The sequence below is a fragment of the Carassius gibelio genome, chromosome A9 (assembly GCF_023724105.1).
Source record: "Carassius gibelio isolate Cgi1373 ecotype wild population from Czech Republic chromosome A9, carGib1.2-hapl.c, whole genome shotgun sequence".
Lineage (NCBI taxonomy): Eukaryota > Metazoa > Chordata > Actinopteri > Cypriniformes > Cyprinidae > Carassius > Carassius gibelio.
In genome coordinates, this window is record NC_068379.1 from 4,416,273 (window position 1) to 4,436,756 (window position 20,484).

A 20,484-nucleotide genomic window follows, 5' to 3' on the forward strand; every position below is an offset into this window, starting at 1 on the left:
CAATCAGAGCTGCGGTCCGTAATTTTGTTTGTGTTCAAAATGTAGAAAAATGAACATAATAAGCGAGTACACCATGAATCCATTTTCCAAACCGTGTTTTTAGCTTGTCCTGAATCATCTAGGGTACACCTATAATAAGTGTTTATATTCGGACTATTTTAGATTGCTTCGGGGGTACCGCGGCGGAGTAACACAGTACCTTTGTGATTCTTCATAGACATAAACAGAGAGAAGTAGTTCCGGCTACGATGTTCTTCCGCAAGACGCAAGCAGTTCTGTTTATTAACCGCTAGAGCGTCAAAAGTTCCCTACCGCAGCTTTAACTATAATATTGTGATGTCCATAGAACTATGTTGGTTCTTATATTAAATCGTGGTGCATTTTTGTACTATTTGGATTCATTTTGTGACATTGCTGTCATCTTTTTTTTTTTTTTTTTTACTAAAATAATGTTCATATAATGCGTGTCACTGCTGGTGAGTTTTGCTTGCAAAGTGATGGTATCTGTGTATGCATGTTTAACAATTTTCACCAGAGATATTAATTACCACTGCAAACACCTTGGGGATTATCTATATATATTAAGATTATATTGTATCTTTATTATAGTATTGTACAATTTTGACAAATGTTGATGACATGTTATGATCAGACTTGAGTCAGTCATTAATCTTATTAAGTTTAGAATTTACTGTTAAATCTGTTGCAAAGTCAATGCACATGTAATAATCTCCACAGGGAGCAGAAAGTCATTTCCAGTTTATATCGGCCTCTACTTCTTTTCCATATCAGCCTGTATGCCTGCTGCATGTTAGTCTCCACACACCTTTGCAGTGTCCATCATGGGCCACTTGGATCATGAGTCCAGTAAGGCAGGCGTCACGGTGCAGCTCGCAGTGGTTACGGTAGGTTTTTCCATTACTGCCACACACTGAGCGCTTATGAGGCTTGCATTGCTGCAGGAGAACACAACATACTGTTAAAAACACAACAATTTAAACTACTACCTATTAATTGCCACATCAAAATCTGAACCTTAGAAATGTGTGTGTGTGTGTGTATGTATGTGTGTGTATATATATATATATATATATATATATATATATATATATATATATATATATATATATATATATATACACACACACACACATACACACCCACGCACAGACATACAGTGAACAAAATTATAAATGCAGCACTTTTGTTTTTGCCCCCATTTTTCATGAGCTCAGCTAAAAGATTTTCTATGTACACAAAAGGCCTATTTCTCTCAAATATTGTTCACAAACCTGTCTAAATCTGTGTTCGTGAGCACTTCTCCTTTGCTGAGATAATCCATTCACTTGTGGCATATTAAGATGCTGATTAGACAGCATGATTATTGCACAGGTGTGCCTTAGGCTGACCACAATAAAAGGCCACTCTAAAATGTGCAAACATACTAATTTTTTGAGATAGGAATTTTGGGTTTTCATGAGTTGTATGCCAAAATCATCAGTATTAAAATATTTCAGTTGGTGTGCAATGAATCTAAAATATATGAAAGTTGAATTTTTATCATTACATTATGGAAAATAATGAACTTTTTCACAATATGATAATTTTTTGAGAAGGACCGGTATATATACTATTTTGAAATACATGGCATACACGTTTGAACAGAAATAACATACAGTTATATTTTACATTACAATCAACAGTGCAGTTTAACCATTTCAAAGACAACAGAGGTTATTATGTAATTACATATAAAGATGTACCTACTTAAGTATACCAAAAAGCACTCTTAAGTTCAGCTAATTGCATTTAGATTTAAACTATAATGCATTTTAATTTATTTGCAATTAACATGCATTTTAATGTCCTTAAAAGTTATATTCAGTTTGCACTTAAGAATAACTTTTCAAATTATATTATTTCCACAGTTAAGTATAAAAGTATTTCTTATCCCAAGGGTATTATTCAGTGCTTCCACAGTCTTGGTAAACCAACTTATTTAAGTCATGCAAATTTCTATAATCAGTTTTCCTAGATTTACTCAGCTTTAAATATTTAATCAGCCAGAAATTGCTTTTCTGTAATTGTGATGACTGCCGTCTCTCTAAAATGTGTAAAATTCCTCATTCAGTCATCCAAAGGAATAAAAGTCAAGGAAGTGCACTAGTCAAATGCCTGCATATTTCTTCTAGAAGGTTTTCCTGAATTTCTTTGAAAAGAGGCCTTACCTCAATGCACAGACAGCTGGGATCTCCTTTCTCATTGACGGCACACTCTCTCCCAGCACCACAGAACACATTAGCACACACCTTTGATTTGCTCTGAGCCTCCTGCTGGAAAACACAGAAATAAACGCCATAAATAAAACACAAACTGACACACAGCTGCAAACTCTAATTAGATAAGAACTAAAATAAGTTTGTGCACGTACAGACTCTCACCACCAGAGGGCTGCAGCTTCACGTCAAATCATACAAACATGAATCTCTCTGGCTGACACACACAACATTCACTTCTCACAAAAGACAGTTTGTAAAGGAAGTTTTGTGGTTTGATATATGTATTACGATCGCTTATGAAACCAGGGCAGTCACTAAACTAAAAACCTCTCGAAACAGAAACTAGCGCTGGTACAGGACCACAAAATCACTTTTACCACAAACACAGGTAAACACACTTATAGTTGCTCTTTCTCTCTCTCACACACACACATACAGAGTCTCCTCAGTCTCTAGGGACAGAAGATTGATAACCATCTCCAAAAATGGCCGAACTCTGTCCTCTCCAAACACTCCTGAATGCCTCCTGCCACCAGTTTCCCTGACAACTAACGGTTCTCCTTCAAAACTAGGACAACTACAGATTTGGAACAGCAACTTCTCTAACAAAGCAGTCTAGCGAAGAGATAATACCCAAGAACAGTTAAAGGAAAAAATATATATATATTTTTTTATGTTCCTTAGTTTTTATGTTCATTTGTTATATGTTCCATATATATATATACTTTGTTGTACATTGGTACAAAGACCAATTGATTCATGCTTTGTTTTTTTCTCTCTCTCTCGCTTTTGGTTTTTACAATTTATAACTGATTTATTCACTTTTTAAACAAATACATGATAATTTATAATAAGTATCTACTTATTAAAAACTAGCTTTATTGCTATTTAAAATTCATTTCTTACTAAATATAAATAAGAACATTAATATAAAACATTAAAACTTTAACATAACCGATATGTAACAAGCCAACAGACAAACAGATAAACTAGTAGTGTTCATTTAAAAACAACAATAAATAAAAAATTCAATGAATAACTAAATTAGTTGGCAACCGCAGGTTCATGTGACACAAAAGCAAAAAACAGGATATCGATGTCCAAAACTATTCAAAAGTTTTAAGTTTATTTATAAATAAAGATAGTTATTTAAGAATTTAAGATAGTAACAGTAACAGTAAAGAGATTTATAATGTAATGTTACAAAATATTTCTATTTCAAATAAATGCTGTTCTTGTAAATTTATCAAAGAATCCTGAAAAATGTATCAAGGTTTCCCACAAACAAACATATTAGCTATTTTCAACATAAATTATACTATTTTTGAGTTTCTTGAGCAGTAAATCAGTATATTATAATGATTTCTAAAGGTTCATGTGACTGTGACACTAAAGACTGGAGTAATGATGCTGAAAACTCAGCTTCGCGTCACAGGAATAAATTACATTTTTAAATAAAATATAAAACAGTTATTTTAATTAATTTAAATATAAAATCAGCATTGGTTTAAATGATAGTCTCTGTATTATTGAAGACAGAGGTCTGAAGGTCTATCAAAAGTGAGCTACACTCTTCTAGCAGCAGATGGAGCTCTGACATCAGGTTTGTTGGTTACAGCACGATTAATGGGCTGTTCACACAGGACACCTTCTTTTGTTTAAAACTAACAAGACTGAACACAATGAAACGGAGCACTGATTTCAACATGTTTCTAAAACTTGAAACAGCATCTTAAACCCCACCTAATGGAAGAAAGCATCCTGTGTAAACGTCAGGGAAAGTGTTCAAGTGCATGTTCAAAATAGACAGAGGGTCCCAATTCATAGATTAGATATCTTTGGGGTTATTACATTGCTCTTCTGTCCTACTGAACTTTCTCATCGGTTACACCTCTGAAACGTTTGATGTATATGCAATGTCTCTGAATCTGCCTCAGGTCTTACAAATGACCTTGTCTTTCCTTTTTCTCTGATTTTTTTTCTTCTTCTTTGTGCTCCCTGCTACAGGACCCCAGTCTCCAAAGCACAGCAAAGTCATGTGAACAGAGAGCTAGCCAATCACGTGCTGCCAAGTTGTGCATGGAGTAACGATTTAGGATTTTCCTGAAATACTCCTGCTTTCCTAAACCTCCCCAGCGTTTAACTATAATCAAATGCAGTCTCTCTCTGTGTGTGTGTGTGTGCGTGCGTGCGTGTGTGTGTGTGTGTGTGTGTAAGTCACATCTGAAACCTTGCCTGTTCTTTCCTTTCCCATGAACTGTGATTGCTGGTTCCACCCTGACTAACTCCAACACACACTGACACACACACACACACACACACACACACACACACACACACACACACGGACCCTTCCCCCCATCCATCTCATACTTGAGTCATACGATGTAAGCAAACTTTCCAGGGTAGATTTTCTACCCGAAGGCTGCCTTCATCTCAACAGTTTTAGAAGAATGCAGTCATTGCCAGTCTAAAACAGATCAACAATCATTTCTAATCACAATCCGCTCCGTTTGAGGTCATCAGAGGACTTTCAGACACCGTGCTGGCATATTAAAAGTTTATGGGATATTCATTTGAGAGAGTTTTGTCCTGACAATAGAGGTGGATACTATTGCGGACCAGCGGTAACAGAGGTACATTAAAGGAGAGAGAACAAAACCAAGCCTCATGCATAAATGAATTTCCTTCTCTACAGGGAAGCCATGCTGACATTTAAACGAATGAACGTTATAGCATGCTTTAGCTAAATCAAATCAAAAAGCAGATATGTTTCCATGACGACCAGCCATGAGCGCTTGAAAAGAGCCATAAAGTGTACTGTAGGAGACAGTCGATGAGAGATGGGGTACAGGACGCCTGCAGATGAACTATGACCTTCAGACTTTCATTGCAAGTTTGATGCAGTTACATTGTCTCACATCTTATGATGTCTCTGTCTTTCTGAAAGCTGTTTCCTTTATTGATAGTATTCATGTTTTCCTTCTTCAGATATAATAATCACATTGCACAAAAAAAAAATTTTTTTAAATGTTTTTATCGAGCAAGGATGCATTAAATGAATCAAAAGTGACAGTAAAGACATTTATAATGTTAGACAGCAAAGCTGTTTTCAACATTGATAATAAGAAATGTTTCTTGAGCAGCAAATAAGCATATTAGACTGATTTCTGAAGGGTCATGTGACTCTGAAGATGCTGAAAACACAGCTTCGAGTCGCTGGATTAAATTATATTTTGATCAAATAAAGGCAGCCTTGGTGAGAATTAAACTTTTTATGTCTATACCTCCAGCCTGATCTCACGCCAATTTGTTCATATTTTACGAGGTGGGTAATTCGTATGATTCATACGATTTGTGTTAAATCGTACGTATTTTATGAGTTGCACAATTCGTATGAATTTGTACGAATCACCTACACTTAACCCCGCCTCTAAACCTTTACCTGTCATTGGGGTCCAGACAAATTTTACAATGAATAACCCTCTCGTAAAATACGTACATATTGGTCATGAGATAGCGTTGAAACCTCACTCAACTGTATTAGATTTGTCAATTATTATTATTATTTTTTTTTTACAATTTAGAAAAAAACAATAAACCAAGAAAAATTACTTTATGAATTTAAAAAGGAAATAGTATTTTTTTTGTCATGTTTAGGTATTTTTTACTAGAAAAAATAAATAAATAAAAAATAAATAAAAATTATATATATATATATATATATATATATATATATATATATATATATATATATATATATATATAGATTTAAAGAATGTTTTTGCAGTATAAATGCAATCAACCTCAAGTGTCAGAGTTGTGGTTGAAATAGTGGTTACAGATCAGTAGTTGAGTGGGAAAAGAGTTTGCCCTGAAGCACATCTGAACAGTGCTGCTGTTGTTTCTCCAGAGGGCTGTTCTGGAGGGCCGAGCGGCTGCTGTGATTGCCAAGGAGAGACGAGAGGAGAAAGACAGAAAGCAAACATTCCTGGTGCAGAAGAGTCGAGGAATGTGCGGCTGTGTCTGACTCGCAAATCATGACCACATAGAAATGTGACGACCTGTTCAACTGGATCCCATTCACTATAGCTAACCCATACACTAATGCAGTGCTGTATGATTAAAGACAATGTCAGTAGAGGTCACAGTACCATAGGGAGAGTTAAAATGCAAATCAGTTCACATTCAGAACAGATTCAGTTGCAAACTCTCCTCATTCCAAACCTGCATTATGACTTTCTTCTGTGGAACCCAAAACAATATATTTTGAAGAATGTTGGTAACAGTTTCAGTTGACTTCCGAATGGAGAAAAAATACAATGGAAGTCAATGGGAACCGTTTGGCTACCAATATTCTTCAAAATATCTTTTTTTGTGTTTAACACAAGGTATTGTACAGGTTTAGACCAAATTGAGGGTGAGTAAATGACAGAACTTCCTTTTCTGGATAAACTATCCCTATTTGTGAGAAGATGAGTGGCAGAGAACAGCTGAAATCTCGCTGGACCGGACAACAGCTGTTCATTACGACTCTGAAAACTGTTGAGAGAGTGGGACTAACAAACACATCGAAGCTAAAAGGTCAGGTTGTACAGATGATCAGCACACCGCAAGGCAGTTATAATAATATTTCTAATTATTTATTTTAATTAAAATGACTGATTTAGGCCACAACAATCTGTTAATGATCAGCAGAAGTTTAGTGTGGGTATATCCTATGCTTGTTCTAATGCATCTATGAGGAAAGTGAGGAGAAGGCATATTCAGGATATAATAGAAAAGTGGAAGAGAGCAGAAAGATGAAAAGTGTTGAGGACAGCTAGAAGGAAAACACCCAGTATCTTGGGAGGGAAGAGAGCTCCAGTTAAATAGCAAAGCCTAAGAGGAAGTGTCTTCACCCTTATACGCTTCTGCATTTCTAACCTTTTCTTTTTGAAGTGCAAATATTAAAATACAATGCATCTAATACAGTTCAAAATGTTGGCTTCTGTTTTAATATATTTTAAAATGTAATTTATTCCTGTTATGGAAAAACTGATTTTTTTTTTCAGCATCGGTGTCACATGATCCTTAAAAAAAACCATTCTAATGCTTAATTTTTTATTTTATTTAACTTTTTTTGTGTGTGTGGAAATGGTGAAACCGGATTCTTTTATGAACAGAAAATTAAAAATAACTGCCATTTTGATCAATTTAATTCATCATTGCTTTTTTTTTTTTTTTTTTAAATTTTGAATGCCTTTATATTACCATTTTCATATTCAAATGAAAATGTTTTTTCCTACACAAGCTACAACATCTCAACTCTAAAATATGGATTTTGAATTATAAGTTAGTGACTTTGAGGGTTCCTGTATTCCAAAGAGATTTTTAAAAGCAAGAGCATATAAACCTTTCAAGACTTCCTGAGTTCTGAGGTTTATGAAGTGATGGTACATGCCTCTGCAGAAGCAGTAACTCACAGAAACTTCACTTTTAATGGCCGAATTCCTAATGTAGTACACCACCCAAATTCCCGAAGCAAGATCCACCAATCAAAAATACACTGTTACCATGGAAACAGGAATGGTGGCCCCAGCTGTGAGTTGTTGCAGGCTAGCTGAGCTAGTTACCCACATCACACTGAAGAGATAACCTGCACCAAAATATCCATCTGTCATCATTCACTCACCCTCGTGTCACTCCACACTGACAGCTGAGCTTTCCTTCCTCAGTGGAACACAAAAGGAAGCCATCAACTGTTTGGTAACCAACATTCTTCAAAAACTTAATTTGTGTTCAGCAGAGTTCTAGAACAACTTGAGAGTGAGTAAATGATGAAAGAATTGACATATACAAGTTTAACTATGGGGATTTTATATTATGTTATAATCTTAATACCCAGAGAATGTGTGTATTCTTGATATAGGACAATACATGCTGTATATTACATTTCTGTATGGGGCGGGGCCACTGTTCTATATTATAGATCAGTGGGCGGGACTTGTTTCTGTGCACCGGTTGTTGATTGGATGAAGGCAGATATGAATGTGAATTTGCAGTCCATTGTAAGAATGGGGTGGGTTAAGCAGAATAAATATAATTTTTTTTTTTTGAATACATTACCTAACTATATGCAATTTGAGAGGATCTTAATAAATTAATAAATAAATAAACATGCATGGATGAATCGTTCACAATAAGATTGAGAACTTTCATTTAGAAAATACAATGCCTTTTCATTTTCATGCCTATACTTAAATTGTGCATTGGTTTGTGTGCTTTGAATCATGGCTTTGATTGCTGAAGGATTTTAGGAAATGGCCAGGAAATGAACAGGAAAAATGCTTTGACACTCAAGGCAGCTGAAAAAGTAATTCTTCCTGTCCTTGTCTAGTCCGCTGAGATATGTTTGTCACATCTCCGTCATCCAGCTATCTGTTCTCATTTGTCCCTGCTGGACCTTGTGGAAGAGCAGAGCACCTAAAAACATCTCTTTCATGACAGACAACAGAAAATAACAGTCGGCCTTTTTCTCTTACAATAAAAGCAGAATCATGTCCCATCTCACCGAAAAGAGTCTCGCATGATTTCAATCTTTCATTTACTTTACTTCCTCTTTCCTTAATTGCTCTTCTAACTATTTTCGTCTCTTTCTTCATCACACTTTGTGCTGTACTGAATTTCATAAATTAGGTTTCCAAGAGTAGAGCATTGTGCACTTCTGACTACAAGTGTATAGAGGGCAAATGCAGGCTTTGAAAAACAGAGAAAGGAAGAAATTGCTGAATGAATAGAGTGAGAGAATGACAACAGGAGGAGGAGGAATATTAGTTAAAGGGAATAATTAATAGGTGTGTGCAGAGAGCAGTGACTGAAGACTGAACCCAGGGCTGCAGGTTAACTGACTTCACAATGGAAGGAGGAAGGAGGTTTCTCCCCTTGATATTTCCCCCATCAGACCGTCTACAGCCCATTCAATTAGAGAAAAGCACATTTTATATATTGAAACAGCACTTGTATACTTTAAATTTCTAACTTGTATAATAACCCCTTAAACTACCTGCATAGTGCTGAACACATAAATATAATATGACTGTAAAAAAACACACACACACACACACAAAAAAACAATGCATTGCACATGAAATGCAGTTTAACCCACCTCTTGTATATACCGGATAAATATCATTTACTATAGTAATAACTGATGATAACTTTATGAAAGATAATCAAATGTGATGTGTCACACAGAGGAATCTTTTAAGGTGACTCATATTTTTGCATATAAAAACTATTCTAGCAATAATGTTCTGCAAAAGTACATGCATTGGATTATTTGACCGAAAGTGCAATGTAATTTATCTAAATTTATCTAAATCTAATCTAAAACAACAAAAAAAAAATTCCACAAAAATATTAAATCAGCATATCAGTATGATTTATTTTGTCTGAAAACTCATTATTATAATAGAAAATACACATATTAAACAGTAATATTTCACAATATTACTGCTTTGTATTTTTCTTGAAATAAATGCAGCCTTGGTGAGCATAAGAGAGTCAATCAACCGTTAACCAAACAGCAGGTGGTTTTTACTGTATGTGAGCATAATTGAGTATAATTATGCAATGTATTATGCAATATGAGCATAATCATGCATAAGTGACATTTGAATTGCATCTCATTCTGATTAGTCTTCAGGTTTATGTGATTCTTCCACATCATTGCTTTCAGCTCTAACTTAATGACATCTAAGTAATTAGCCAGCTATAAAATGAGTCAGTTATCAATTGCTGAACCTCAATCTAAACCAAACACTGCATTACAACATTTCTTTTGTGAATCTTACATTATATTTTGATGCTCAATGATGAATCTGCTGTCCAGAAAACAGGGTGCACTTCAACAGAAGACCTGCGTCAGTGCAAAAACAAAACAAAAAAACCTCATCTGACAAGCACAGCTAGTCCTCCAATGATGCCACTTATCTTAAGACAGCTTTCACCGTCTCTGCTTTTAAAAGCCATTCTGTAAGAATCCTGTCTGAAACAACACCAAATAAAGCAGAAGCACTGAGGAAGGGAAGCGAGTTTGTGTTGGAGCGCTGAAGACGATCTGAAAACAAAGAGATACAGCAGATACTAGCAGTAAAACTGTACCGGCCGTACTGGAAAAGAAAAACTGAGAGTACAGGAAAAAGATTAAAGTGAACACAAGAGAAGACATGTACAGGTCTTGTGCAGCGAGTCTTTTGACTTTCAACCATCATGAAGCAGACAAATGTAGTTTTAATGAATGCGCTGGAGAGAGAATACAGAATCTGTGACACCACAACAATAAACTGGCATGGAAGAAAACTCATTCAAAGTCTAATAGAGTTGCTTCATGAACGGCGTAGAATTTGGAATTAGAATTTCAAGTAAGAAGGCACAGATTTTTTTTACACGAGTCAGAAAACTGAATGCAGTTTATGAATCTCTAATAAGGGAATATAGTTGACTTGCCACTAAGTGCTTCAAATAAAACTCAATGGAAAAAAAGATTCAATGCCACCAACATGGAAAATTCAGGATAATGCACCAAGAAAACCCCTCCAGGAAGCTATTTCCAGAGTCCATTCTACAACTCATTGCCCCTGCTCATTTAGCTAAAGGACTCACTGTTTTCTGTGTATACCAATAAGTCGTGCTGATTAGAATGAGCTGTTTCCTCATAACTACATCAGCAGCTGGGTGGGCTTCATTAGACTCTCGTGGATGTGTCCCAAACCCCTGTCGATGTGCGGAGGAAACCCCGAAGGAGCCTGCTTGTTTGTTTTCTGAGTCAATACTGCCAGAGAGAATGTCACCAGCCAGAGAAAGCCTCCAGTGATCTCCCTCCAGGAGCATCAACATCTCCAGAACTCAGGCATAAATGTCACCCTGCAATGGAAACAGCAACCCGCTGACTTCAGCTGATCTGAATGCTGCTGGGCGTTACTCTTAATGTGTGAAGAAGAAGACGTGCAGATGAAGACGAGGGGGGAAACATTGTAAAGATCGTTAAAACATACAGTTACAAGGGTGGAGTATCATGAGACAGCTTCAAATGAAACCACACCACTTTCTGACCGCGACACTCAGTTATGATGGTCTGTAGGGGTCATGTGATATAGTTTGAGATATAAAATACCTTTTTTATGGTTTTCTTGTCTCAAAACAACAGAATGGCAAATAATAATAAAAGCAGTATGTCTTTATAGAATTTCAAGCTTTTAATTATACTGTTTTCTTCACAATTACAATCTCTATACAAGGTATGCACAGCCAAGACAAGCCCCACAAAAAACTACTGAAATTCAGAAATTTTAAACGTTTTAAACGTTTAAACGTTTAAAAAGTTTTTTTTTTAAATAAGTTAATCAAAGACAGTGCCATTCCACTGACTCATATGTATTTGACAACCCCAAGAGTCAGAGAGGATAATTACAATTTCTAGCTCAAGGCTTATTTTATAAACATCATTAACTCTGTCCCCAGGACGCTAGATGACATATATTTGCATAAAGCACACTGATCTTACAATGCAAACAACCTGAAATGATTATGCATTAGATCCTGAATCAGATGCACATGTTGAAAAATGCTTTACAGGCCTTTATGGTAAATAGATGTTATCAAAAATATAAACTGCTGTGGGAATGTGCCACCATGATGACTAATCCCACCATTATCACCAATGTGTCATTATTTTCAACTGAGATAATGTTGTTGTTTTTTCTTGTTAAATTGTTCTTGCATGTCGACACGACATAGCTCACCTTTCCTCTAAAGGAGATAAATGGTTGCACATTGTAGGCTGGGAATTCAAACTGAGATTTTTCCTCATAAGAATGCAAGTGCAAAAAAAAGCAATCCTTCTCTAGACAAAGCCAAGCTTTCACTTCTGACCTGCCCCCACACAGACACACTAAACCCAAGCAGAGTCTCCACGTCGAGAGGGACATGCTGGGAAACAGTGGACTGGAAATGAGCAGGGATGAGAGGATGCAGGAAAAAAAGATAGCAACCGAGCTGAAGAGCATGAGAGAGTACAAACCACACTCAAGGCCTCCTTCCAGCATCACGGTAAGCTGATTACATGAGATGAAAGGCATGTCAAACTATGGCAATCTAGCAAAGCCATATGAGCAAGAATTCATAAATTCTAGAAAGCATAGCTGTGCGCCAGGATACATCTACATAGTCAAAATAAGAAGAAAGAGAGGTAAAGAGCGCTGGAGACACAGGATGGCTGTGATAGAACAAAAATATGATTGTTCTGGCCACTTTGTGCTTCTGCTGTCTAGCCAAGGAAAATCAAGACAGCGGTTAAACAAATGCATCAAATTACATTTCATTATGTCTGCTTCAACCTGAAGTTACAACGTCTATAACACAGGGTTATGGAAATATGATTTTTTTCACAAAAAAAACAAAGTGCTGAATCATTTGGAAATATATGAACAATTGACTTTTCAAATAAACATATGCTCACACAAATGAGTTATACAATAAATAATGAAATTATAATGAAGGCATTATACTACTACAGTATTGTTCAAAATAATAGCAGTACAATGTGACTAACCAGAATAATCAAGGTTTTTCGTATATTTTTTTATTGCTACGTGGCAAACAAGTTACCAGTAGGTTCAGTAGATTGTCAGAAAACAAATGAGACCCAGCATTCATGATATGCACGCTCTTAAGGCTGTGCAATTGGGCAATTAGTTGAATTAGTTGAAAGGGGTGTGTTCAAAAAAATAGCAGTGTGGCATTCAATCACTGAGGTCATCAATTTTGTGAAGAAACAGGTGTGAATCAGGTGGCCCCTATTTAAGGATGAAGCTAACACTTGTTGAACATGCATTTGAAAGCTGAGGAAAATGGGTCGTTCAAGACATTGTTCAGAAGAACAGCGTACTTTGATTAAAAAGTTGATTAGAGAGGGGAAAACCTATAAAGAGGTGCAAAAAATGATAGGCTGTTCAGCTAAAATGATCTCCAATGCCTTAAAATGGAGAGCAAAACCAGAGAGACGTGGAAGAAAACGGAAGACAACCATCAAAATGGATAGAAGAATAACCAGAATGGCAAAGGCTCAGCCAATGATCACCTCCAGGATGATCAAAGACAGTCTGGAGTTACCTGTAAGAACTGTGACAGTTAGAAGACGTCTGTGTGAAGCTAATCTATTTTCAAGAATCCCCCGCAAAGTCCCTCTGTTAAAAAAAAGACATGTGCAGAAGAGGTTACAATTTGCCAAAGAACACATCAACTGGCCTAAAGAGAAATGGAGGAAAATTTTGTGGACTGATGAGAGTAAAATTGTTCTTTTTGGGTCCAAGGGCCACAGGCAGTTTGTGAGACGACCCCCAAACTCTGAATTCAAGCCACAGTACACAGTGAAGACAGTGAAGCATGGAGGTGCAAGCATCATGATATGGGCATGTTTCTCCTACTATGGTGTTGGGCCTATTTATCGCATACCAGGGATCATGGATCAGTTTGCATATGTTAAAATACTTGAAGAGGTCATGTTGCCCTATGCTGAAGAGGACATGCCCTTGAAATGGTTGTTTCAACAAGACAATGACCCAAAACACACTAGTAAACGGGCAAAGTCTTGGTTCCAAACCAACAAAATTAATGTTATGGAGTGGCCAGCCCAATCTCCAGACCTTAATCCAATTGAGAACTTGTGGGGTGATATCAAAAATGCTGTTTCTGAAGCAAAACCAAGAAATGTGAATGAATTGTGGAATGTTGTTAAAGAATCATGGAGTGGAATAACAGCTGAGAGGTGCCACAAGTTGGTTGACTCCATGCCACACAGATGTCAAGCAGTTTTAAAAAACTGTGGTCATACAACTAAATATTAGTTTAGTGATTCACAGGATTGCTAAATACCAGAAAAAAAATGTTTGTACAAAATAGTTTTGAGTTTGAACAGTCAAAGGTAGACACTGCTATTTTTTTTAACACACCCCTTTCAACTAATTGCCCAACTGCACAGCCTTAAGAGCGTGCATATCATGAATGCTGGGTCTTGTTTGTTTTCTGACAATCTACTGAACCTACTGGCAACTTGTTTGCCACGTAGCAATAAAAAATATACTAAAAACCTTGATTATTCTGGTTAGTCACATTGTACTGCTATTATTTTGAACAATACTGTATATATATAAAAAAAATACTTATTTTAATGATCTACATTGTTCTTGCACACAAAATGTGCATAAACCAGCCTAAAACATTTGTAATATTCAGACAATTTTAATGTTGATTTTTTTTTTTGGCGATGTTGTGTTGTGCTTAATAATTTGTGGTTAACTTTTAGTCTAATAATTTACATGGTTCAATACTTTTTCAATTCAACAACATCATAATATATTCAGTATTATTGCTTTTGAGTTAAACTAAAATATTACTTTGCTTTTTGCAAAATAGTTTTAACATAAATGCTTTCTAATTACCTCATGTACATTTTTCAGTCACAGACAATGAGTATGATGTACTGAATATGATACATGTGAAAAAAAGTTAATAGGAAGTTTTGGCACACCTTACCCACTCTCCAATGTACAGAGTCTTACACCAAGTGTGCAAGTGGTAAGCAATGTGATAATGTATGCATACAAATACAGTGTGATACTACAGTATTGTGAAAAACAGCTCTAAACAGCATTGTAATCACAAGTGTAGCACATTCTAATGAGGGAGAGCATATAGATTTGTAATCGATAGCTTCGTTAGACAGTGACTGTTGTACTGCTGACCCAGCGCTGTTACACAAATATGTTTAATTGTGTAACAGCAGTATAATTTAAGAAAAAAAAATGTATCACTGAAGAAAGCATTATTATGAATAGAGAGCACATATTTAGGCCAGAAACCATGGTTTGAAGTTAAATGTCTTGATGTATTTGTTTATCTCAGATAGCCAGAGGGAGAGAACATTTTGTAGTGAACCATTTCTTTAAGATCTATTTCATTTGTTCCTTTTAAACGGAAATTCAAATTCAGAACTAGTTAGATTTGCCCTAAAATCTTGTGCACATATGGGTGTGTATGTAATGGTTAATGTTTAAAAGATGATGTCAGAGCTAACGAGCACAAGTTCTCTCTAAAGTATGTAATGGTATGATGTCATTTATTTTCTCTTCCCTCCTTCCAGTGGCGGCTCCAGACAATTTTGATTGGGGGGGCAATGGGGGTGTCCTGGTCTTTTCAAGGGGGGTCTCATGAAAACCAACAAAAAATACAGTGGACACAGTGGCGGCTCCAGACAATTTTGATTGGGGGGGCAATGGGGGGGTCCTGGTCTTTTCAAGGGGGGTCTCATGAAAACCAACAAAAAATACAGTGGACATGGCTAATAACTGCATATTTCTGCTACTAAACAACAAAAACACCTTTGCAATGTAAACAAATGACAGGCTACATTTGTTATTCATATCCTTCACACTGCACTTTCATGTCAGGTATATTATGCATTTTTATTGACATTGATATTTTTACATTTATTTCCAGATAGATATTATTGAGTTTACAGGCTAAAGTGGTCTTGCTGTTGTAAACACTGTTGCTTTTGTAGAAAAAATATTTGCATCACATTTAAAATATAATTATATTTTAATTCATTTCTGAATTGTTTTTATTTTTATAATGATAATTCAGAGAATGAGAAAATCTGAATAAGCCTTACCAGTGTTGTGATAATTATTTTTACGTGTTAAAAATAAATAAGTACTGTAATATAATAAAAGTTTATTCAAATAACATAAAAAAGACCAGACCCCTCGATGCATGTGAAACTTTTCTCCCTCAAACAGCACGCTAGTGTTACTTCTACACTACAGCAAAGAGTATAGAAGTTACTTCTATACTCTTTGACTACAGGCTACACACTGCAATATAACCAACGTATCTGCATGTTCTCACATCACATCGTTCTTGTAAAATAATAATAAGTAAATAAACACCAAAATCACTTCGCTGAGAATGAAACACCACTTACCAGCTGCCACGATGTTGAAAATATCCTCTAGCAATTAAAAAATGCGCGTGCAGCATGAGGAATCTTCCTGGTTGGATGAGGTCGTAGCCAGGTGAACGGTCGTCATGTTGGTCATTTTATTTACGGCTAAATTATTATTAATAAATTGTACTAATATTATGATTGGGCGTGGGCAGGCATTCACAAAAGTTTATGTTATTACAAAAAAAATTCGAGGAAATTTTGCTTTTGACAAAAGGGCACTTAAGGGGCAAAGGAGCAGGTGCTCAAGTGAACCGGTTCTTTCGGACAATTCGATCAAATAAACCAGCTGAAAAAAAAAAATGGTTCACCGGTTCTTTTGCGCTCGATGTAATGCCGTCATTGGCGATGATTGCCCTTCATTCAAGCCTTTGGTTTACCCGCGCTTATAACATTAGCACAGAATCAGTTCAGAATCAATCACCAAAAGAATCAGTTCGGTTCAGATGCGCTCTGTGTCAGTCTGCTTCGCGCTGAATCACGCATGCGCAGTTATCATCAGCTCATCGGTTCTCGAATCGGACGCGTCCGACAGAAACGGTTCTCGGTTCAGTCAGTGTATGAATAAATGTCGAAATAATTATTATTTATTATTGTTCTGCGTAGTTTGAAGAGAAACATTTTTGGATCTTTATCCCGCATATATATATTTTTTAATCAGGAAGAGGCTGGGGGGTCAAATGGGGGGTCAAGGCATTTTTTGGCAGGGTCTTGAGACCCCCCAAGACCCCCCCTGGCGCCGCCGGTGCCTCCTTCATCTTTTAGTTTCTCTCCTATTTTCTTTTCTATGCACACACTTGCAGAACTCAAAGTCTGAATTTTCCACAAACACCAGCATTAGCTATTTCCACTCAATATAAATGCCTCCTAAAGAGAGGGCAAGGAGGACAGAGAGGAATTACTTTCTCCTAAATTCTCTCATAGGTCTCTCCAGTGGAATCTGTCCCGTTTAAAACCTTTCAGTTATATGGGTCAGAGGAGCTGTCACAAATATGCAGCTGAAATTCCAATGCACTTAAATCGCTCTCAAATTGCATGCTTTTTCTTATGAAAAAACAACAACCACAAACACAAACAGAAAAAAATACTTTCTGACTATTGCATCAAAACTCCAAACATATCCATCAAATAAAAAAGGTATTAGTGCATTCTTGTCCATCTTAGCATTCTTGACTATTTTTCTCCTTTATTGGAATGGAATGCCAGTTATGTCGTTCTATTTTAATGCATCACATTCCAGGTTGTATGGAGCTCTTAGTTAGGGTTGGCGCTGAGGCCTCAGGAGTATGCTCTCAATGACACTCAATGACAAAGGAACAGTGTGTGTGAATGTGGCAGAGCAGTTAAAAGTTCAAATGAGCCACATCGATTCTTCTGTAGCAGTGGGAGAGAGACAAGATGAAAAGCAAATGTGCATTATTAGGAGGGTGTACACAGCACTCAAAAAAAGTTAACAGCGTTCTTTTCTTATTTCAACTGTCCACAAAGAATAAATATCCTTTGTTTTTTTTTGTTTTTTTATTAAAAAAGCTGTCTAAAACTAGATTAGCATTTTCTGAAAACCACTGCTTGCAGACAACTTAAAATCGCATTGTATGGAATTTTGGCCCAAAATTCTCAGCTGTTGAAATTTCAATGCATACATTTTTTTTGAAATAGCAAAAATGCACACACAACACAACAGGACCATTGTTAAGGTACAGTATGTGCACACTGAGTCCGAAATATTTGCACGTTGAAAAACAAATATGACCTCACGTTGTGTCAATCATAATTACACACTGCGTCTGGAACTTTTGTCCGTCATAAAAAATCAAATCAGGTTTGATTTTCTGCGTTTTCATATCCGTAACATGCAATTTGATAGGTAAGGAAGGTGAATACGACAAAAAAGGAAAACTGAAAAATGCATGCAAAAATGTCAGACTTTTAAAGACCTATAAAGCATATAGAACACAAATCTTTGTGAGCGAAAATGTTAAAATTAATGCAATGCAATGCAATAAAATTAAATTGTTTCCAATATCAAATTAGCTTCTACTAAAGCAAGCTGTTAAATATTATAAATTATATATTAATATTTATAAATTCGCAAGTTAACTTTAACAGTCATAAAAAAATTCCCCTGGGATCACAAGGCCCCTTTTATGGAAGCATATGGGTTGCAAAATTAATTTGGAAATGTAAAATTCAAAATGAAAATGAAATATGTAAAGTGACAATATATTTCTGTATCTAAATTTACATTTTGCTATATGTAAATTTAAATAATTTACATCAGCCATTTTCTACACTACAATAGTTCTAATATGTAAATTAAAAACATAGTTTCACTGTTTATAAGTTGTAAAATTTAAATGAAATTTTATAACCCAAATGGATTAGATATGTTTGATATTTCCAAGCAAAAACTTTAGCAAAATGATCCTTTAAATGCCATTTTCTCCTAAATGCATTTAGACAATCTCAAGTGTTAGAACACTTGAGATTTTTATTAGTGATACCGCATGATAATTGTAGCAAAATGCAGTGTGAATTTCAAAATGCATTTTGACCCAAATGTGCAGTAAACTGGTTGCAAAAATTTGATTTAAATGTCTTTTATTTTTTCTTAAATGCATTGACACTTACACTGTAAAATACAAATCTTAATTTTGTGGAAAAACTTTTTTTTACAGCATTGTCTGTAATTTTAAATTATGTTGAAAACTATGTACAATTACGAACAAAATCTGTAAATTAAGAACTTGACTGTTTTTTAAGTATTATATTATTAATGACAAATTATAGTAATTCTCATTTTTATACAAGGAAATTACTGCATTATACATTATTTTTACAGTTTGCATAAATTACATACAAATTCATGTAAAATTAAGATAATAATGAACAATATCTATAAATTAACATTATTATTCAATGTACTATATCATTAAAGCCAAATTACAGTAATAATTTTTTTTTATACAGGAAAATTACAGTATTATTTTTACAGTATTTTGTGTTATTTTAAAATGTTCAAAACCCTGTAAAAATTACAAACAATATATGTAAATTAACTACTTGACTGTTATTTTAAGTATTATTCCATTAATCACAAATTCTAGTTCTAATTATTTATACAAAAATAAAATGTCTTTAATTTTTTCTTAAATGCATTTACACTTGCATTTCAAGACATTTCAATTGCATTTTCATTAAGTACCCTGCGATCAGTGTAGACTAGTCAATGTGGATTTTATCATTACATTAAGACATGGCTGGGCAACAAGATGTACAATAGGTCAATATTCACCATTAACCAAACGCTTTTCACCAGACTCAACATCTCTCACTGTTTTACACTCCGATTGAGCAAACAGACAGTGTAATTAAACACTTGGTCACTTGCAACCTTACACTGTGGATACAACTGTGACAGTTGTTGTGTTGCATCGTGCTGCATCCATGTTGCCTTCCTCTCTTCTAACCCATAATAGAGCACATGTCCCATGGGACCTAAGCGTTGCACATGCCTTAAGATCTCTCAGTCTGTTTACACTCCGGTTGATGCCCGTGCCATACTGACCAAACGCTGCTACTCTTGGTAAATAAGTGTAGAATTTGCTTACATGCTTCACTTAGCAAGCAGACAGTGAGACATGCGTGAGACACCTGCAACGCTTAGGTGTTCAGAGAGACACAATCTATTATAGGAGAAAAATAATGTATGGTAGCAAATGGGTAAAAGTATAGATTTGCTCTGTCTGCTTATGTGCATCAGTCGGAGTGTAAAATAGTGAGAGATGTTGAGGCAGGTCAAAAGCATTTGGTTAACTGGATAAATGCATTTAGGAAAAATAGCAATGCTTTGCTACAGTTTTTGTTTGGACATGTTAAACATATCTAATCCATTTGGGTAATACAATTTAATTTTAATTTTGGAATTTATAAACCATGAAACTATGTTTTTAATTAAGACTAGTGTAGAAAATGGCCAACGTAAATTATATAATGGAATTTTCATTTTTATTTTGAACTAAATGTTGCACATATTTATGGGAAAATGTAAATTTAAATACAGAAATACACTGCCATTTTACATATTGCATTATCAGTTTGAAAATTACATTTCAAAATGAATTATGCTACCCATATGCTTCCATACCTTATCAAAGG

At 35.4% G+C, this 20,484-nt stretch overlaps 1 protein-coding gene across 2 annotated transcripts in view; it reads right to left on the minus strand.

The window, feature by feature from the left end:
* LOC128019479 (follistatin-related protein 1) overlaps positions 1-20,484 on the minus strand; it is a 36,925-nt gene that overhangs the window by 8,343 nt on the left and 8,098 nt on the right. The window contains exons 3-4 of one of the 2 annotated variants that reach the window (XM_052605480.1): positions 2,229-2,333; positions 827-956 (exon numbers count right to left, since the gene is read on the minus strand). In XM_052605480.1, the coding sequence (XP_052461440.1) occupies positions 827-956; positions 2,229-2,333 (235 nt within the window). The remainder of the gene's footprint in view (positions 1-826; positions 957-2,228; positions 2,334-20,484) is intronic. The other variant, XM_052605479.1, reaches the window with a different exon arrangement.